This window comes from Abramis brama (assembly GCF_963993115.1).
Source record: "Abramis brama genome assembly, chromosome: 23".
Classification (NCBI taxonomy): domain Eukaryota; kingdom Metazoa; phylum Chordata; class Actinopteri; order Cypriniformes; family Leuciscidae; genus Abramis; species Abramis brama.
In genome coordinates, this window is record NC_139985.1 from 4,300,902 (window position 1) to 4,306,901 (window position 6,000).

Below are 6,000 nucleotides of genomic sequence, written 5' to 3' on the forward strand. Positions count from 1 at the left end.
ATCCACTGATAAATATTCCAATAATGTTCTGGATTAAGGGCCAATAAAATAAAATAAATAATAAAAATAAATTAAAAAATTATTTTTATAAATTATTTTTAATACATTATTCTCAGTAATGTAGTAAATGTAGAAATGAACATGAAATGCTGTAGAAGCATTGTTCATTCTTAAGCTCATCTTAATGAATGTAGTTCACTAATGTTAACAAATGAAACGTTATTGTAAAGTGTTATCAAAACTTTTTTGTCTCTTAATCATTTTTTGTCCTTACACTTGTCTTCTAGCCATAAGCAATTTGGGTTTGAAATTAACTGGATATCTCTCAATCTGAATAAAAAAATAAATAAAAAAAATACAATAAAATAAAATAAATGAAAACAAAATAACATTACATTAATAAAGAAAACCAAAGACCAAAAAAACTCATGTGGTCACACTTCACAATGCGTTCACAAAATTATCCATTATATCTTAATACAGTATGTCTGACTGCATGGTTGATGATAATGTACAGTGTTTCTTACAATTACTATAGTGCTCTCTCTGACTTCATAAACACTTTGTAAGTGCACTTGATGTCAACATTTTCGAATGCCTTTTTAATCATGACCAAAAAAAACATTGAGTTTTAGCATCTCTGGCAACACGATTCATCTTTTACACGAGAATATGCACAACACAAACATCACTAGAGGAAAATCTCTTGGGTGTTTTATGCAATGCAATACAAACCCGAGCTTAATCACGCTCACACTAAAGTACTTTATAGGGCAGGTAGAAATTCTTTTCAACAAGGATTTTCAAAAGACTTTTGTGCAGGTTAATGGAACAATTCAACAAAATACCAAAAGCATCAGCAGTAAAGCACTGAACAGCGTAGCGTTAAAGAACAGAGTTATTTTGAATTTCAAACATGCGTCTCGTCGATTGAAAGCTCAAAAATAGGTGCCTTGTTTTCTTTTGTCACTGCAACTCGTTCAGAACAAATTTCTACTGAGATGTTTTTGAAAGCGTCTGCCGTTAAATTAAAGGCGAAATTGAAAGCCAAAGGTGTATTTGTTTATATACTGCAGACCGGGGCTAGTTGTCACACTTTTTACTCCAGTGAATATTTTCCAGGGAAGGTTTATTACTGAAAGTCAGTTTCTGTAACAAAACAAATCTTGACTATATAAAAAAAAAAAAGCTATTAAATATTTGGAACTTTTGGCAAGACACATTTGGCAAGAATATGATGCTGCATTGGAAAGCAAAAACAAGCATTTATGCATTGGACTTCTGACTGAAATCATCGGAGATTGAGCTATTGTCACAACTTATGCGTGACAACTAGCCCCGGTCTCCTTGTTTGACAGCACAACTGTCATCTAGAGTGTTTTTCTTTCTCTCTCTCTCTCTCTCTCTCTCTCTCTCTCTCTCTCTCTCTCTCTCTCTCTCTCTCTCTCTCTCTCTCTCTCTCTCTCTCTCTCTCTCTCTCTCTCTCACCTCAGCGGGCTTCATGCTGTATTGAACCGTTTGTGACAGTGACTAGAGAGGCAGAAATATCACGCAAACCGTGTGTTCACTTAGTGTGTCTGAGCGGAACATGCGTGCCGAGCTTCAGCCTCGGACACACGCAAACCCTGAGCCTGAGATGACGTACACACACACACACACACACACAGGCTGAGTGAGGTCATGAGGTCACAACCGCTTCACGTCCACACAGCATCAAAACAGAGATCAATATTCTACAGCACGGGTTTTCGTATGTAGACATTTCTTTAAAAATGATCAACAAGATCTCCTTAATGCTCATAATGCACAATATCTGACAGCAATTAAGACACTTTATATATTAATCTAACTAACTTAGAGATGTGCAAGTGTTTATGAATTAGAACCTTTGAGGTTTATAGAAAATCAACAGAATAGAATAGTATAGAACAGAATAGAATTAATAGGATGGATTTATAATATATCTGTAATATTTTTTTCATGACAATATATTTTATAAGAAATTAGATTAATTTAATATGGAAATGTATGATTGTAAAGAAAATCTATAGAGTCAAATTCATAAAATCAATTTATAATATATTTGTTATACATTTTAATTCTATAACATATTTTAGAATAAATTAGATTAATTTAATAAGTAAATATGTAAAGACAATCAATAGAATAGAATAGAATTTATGGAATTCATATGACTTTATAATATATTTGTCATATATTTTAATTTACTACATATTAAATGTATCTAATTTATTATAAAATATATGTAAATGTATGTTTGTACAGAAAATCAATAGACTAGAATAGAACAGAATTCATAGGATGATTTATAATATATTTGTAATACATTGTAATTTATAACATTATATTTTATATTAAATTAAATGTAAAGAAAAATCAATAGAATATAAAAATAGAATAGAATAAAATTCATAGGATAATTTTACCATATATTTGTCAGATATTTTAATTTATAATATATTATATTTTATAAAAAAATGAGATTAATTAAATTCGTAAATGTAGTTATATAAAGAAATTAAATAAAGATGCTGTCAATACACTGATAGTGGATGTTTCGGTGTCTATCCAAACGTACTAAAATGTATGTATTATTGTTTTTATTAGTATTACTGAAAGTTAATAACAGGGAAGCAAAAGTCTGGTGAGGGCCCATGAGTTAGAAAAGGCTGATAACCTCTGATCTATAACAAATGCATGATTTTAAATTTTGAAGAGCGAGTTATGCGAGGGAATAACCACATATCCTGACAGAGCACACAGTGTGTGTGTGTGTGTGTGTGTGTAAGAGAACGACTCAGTGATGATCTGATGTTAGATATGATGAGAAAAGACCCTCATCACCCCAACAGTGCTCTTTTGCCAATCTGATGCTCTGAAATATAGGATTTCCAGCATGATATAGTCATGTATTCTGTGATATAATGGCAGATTTATATCAGAAACACTAAACAGATTCAGAAATGCTCTCGCTGTGTGTTATCGCACCGATGAGCCCGGCAGAACTCCGGAAAAGTGGCGGGATCATTCCAATCACAATGACAGATCCGAACAGGCAGTGTGTGTTCCCTCTTTCACAGTAACCGATCAGCCCACACACACACAAACACACACTTACTTCATGATATACGTGCACTTTCTAAAAGCATCGTTTTTAATCACACACACACAAACACACACACGTCACTCTCAATAAAAGTTTTCCTGTCATTTTTACTGATGCATTTAACGGCCAAGTATCATCAAGGGGAGACCGGGGCTAGTTGTCACACTTTTAACTCCAGGGCTTTCAACTCCAGATAAGGTTTATTTTTGAAAGTCAATATTTTTTGCCAACACCATTATTGGCCAGGAAAAATAAATAAAAAATACACACATTGACTTTTGGTGACAGCCTATTATATGCTTTCCAGGCAGAATCAAATTATGCAAAACTAGAAAAGGTAACATTCAAAAATATCAAACTACCTTTCTGGCAATCATAAATTGCACTGTATAAAATTACCACATTTAAACAACTTATAGAGACCAGGTATTTATGAAAAACACTGACTCCTGAGAACATTTTTGAACCAAAAGTTTGAATTATGTCAGATTTTTCTCTTAATGTTCATCACTCTTCACTCAAAAAAAATATTATAATAATGTTTATTTTATCTAGTGCCTTTCTACCAAGTCAAGGACACTTTATAATAAAGCAGTGGAAATGTACAATAAAGTAGGAAAAACAGAGAAAAGTCCATAGGAATTGATAAAACCCATTAGATTAACTTTAAAGTCTAATTCCTATAGTTACTGATACAGACGCTGTGACAACTAGCCCCGGTCTTCCTATTTGCATCACCCTGACATCTGAAAGCAAGACAACATAAGTCCCCATCAGTATGACACACACACACACACACACACACTTACCTTCATTATTAGATGTTCCTCTGGAGCCCAGGACCTGCATTGATATAGTCCACACTAAGAGGGGCAGCAGCCCTGGATCTGATGCCATCGTGCAAATGTGGACCCGGCGCACGGGGAGAAATCTCTCTCTCTCCCTCTCTCTCGCTCGCTCTCCCCTCTCCCTCGCTCACTCCCTCTCTCGTTCTCTGCCAGTGTAGAATCGGAGCAGTGGCTTCTATCAGGAACTGCTTTCAGAACTGCCTGCACTCGGGCACATGCAACATCACCAGGCGCAGCGCGGGGGCGTGTCCAGCGCTGCCTGTCACACACAGCAGCCAATCAGAATGCAGGGTTTGGAATATGCACATCCCTATCTTTACATCCAGCACACCTCCCATTTATCATCTGCGGCTACAATCCAATGCATATATTTATTGATTTCAATTTTTTTTGTAAATTTGATTGATATCAGATTTTAATATAGAAAAAGATTTTTGTTTACAGAAAATAAGGAAAATTGTTTATGTTTAAGGTAATTAAACAAATTAAACATAATGACCCTAAAATTTCCTGGAATTTGTGTGTGTGTGTGTGTGTGTGTGCGCGTGTGTGTGCATGTGTGTATTTATTCATGTAGTCTTATTAAGACGAGTTTATTCAGTCATATGTCAAATTAGATTATATTTATGACTTGAATAAAAACAGTTTACTTAAATGAAGTGTTACCACATGAAACATTGTTTCAAACAACAAAACATTTTATAGTCGATAAAAGTATCCATAAATAAATGCAAATTTTAAATTAAATAAAAATACAACTGAATTGTGAATAAACATATCCTAACCCTATTATTTCTGGAACATGTGAAATTTAGTTTTTCATTTTTGGAAATGTATAAGGCTTCAAAATGAAAATGATGTGACTTTAATACTGAGATTTATCATGACAGCATAAACTGTTATAATTAAATTTATAAGCTATTTTTTTCTTAAAGGTAAACATAACACAGCAAATAATGTCAAATAATTAAATTACATCCACTACAAGAATACAGCGTTCAATCTAATCTCATTAAATATATCAAATGTTAGAATCAGATTCAACTATGGGGCTTTTTCTGAAACCGTATTTTTAATATCTGGATCTTTCATAATGTCTACCTTATGACTCTGTACTAATATTCCTGAAATGCTGCACTTTTTGTAACTTTAATGCTCAACAATACTGAATTACTGAATGATAGTACTGTAAATCTCAAATGTTCCCGAGTAGAAGATGCTGCGCATCAAATATGTTTATCAAATATCCTTTCTTCCTCATTTTAGCAGATAAAAAAGCAGGACATTCAATTTCAGATCAGTGTGTTATTATTTATGAACAAGAGGCCACCTCAGTCGCCATCGTCTGATGGATTTTCTGATTAAGTGCTTCAGGCGCAGATAAAACGATGTCTGCATATCGGCTCTTCTCAGAGCGTTTCTCATGGCAATATCTGATTCAGTTATAGACTTCCAACCTCCAAACTGGAGTCTTTACTTGCTTTCCTGACATTGATTCAACATAACCATAAAAAACATCTGCTTTTCTGCTAGTGTCACTCGCCTAAACAGCATCAACGCATTTTGCATAACCAATTTCAGATTTCTGCTGAAATACACAAAATTGAAAAGATTTTTTTCTACATTATGCCAAATTTGCTGTATATTTAAACATATAGCCAATTTTCTCAAATATAAACACTTCGTCAAAAGTTTGATTGTTTTTCAATGTGAACGGCTTTTATATTAATTTGGCAACAGTTTAACTTTCATCAAGTAATTAACAACTCATGGTTTCATGACATTTATAAGTGTTGAAATATAGCCTACATAAATAATCTGCATTATAATTTGGTCATCCTGACTGGAGTTTAAAAGACTGAACTGAAATGTGCTGAACAATGACACTAACTTTGCAACATCGACACTTTTAATAAACTGAACTGCATCAATATTGAACTGACTTGAGCTGATTACTGACACAATTTCATTGCAAAAAAAAAAAGTATTTTTGTCTTGTTTTCTATTAACAAATCTTAACATTCT

The 6,000-nt window shown here is 33.3% G+C and overlaps 1 protein-coding gene across 2 annotated transcripts in view; it reads right to left on the reverse strand.

The window, feature by feature from the left end:
- The window catches only part of epha8 (eph receptor A8), a 76,725-nt gene extending 72,540 nt beyond the window's left edge, over positions 1-4,185 (reverse strand). Inside the window, exon 1 of one of the 2 annotated variants that reach the window (XM_084101855.1) lies at positions 3,937-4,185. In XM_084101855.1, the coding sequence (XP_083957981.1) occupies positions 3,937-4,024 (88 nt within the window). In that variant the 5' untranslated portion in view covers positions 4,025-4,185. The remainder of the gene's footprint in view (positions 1-3,936) is intronic. The other variant, XM_084101856.1, reaches the window with a different exon arrangement.
- Between the last annotated feature and the right edge of the window lie 1,815 nt (positions 4,186-6,000).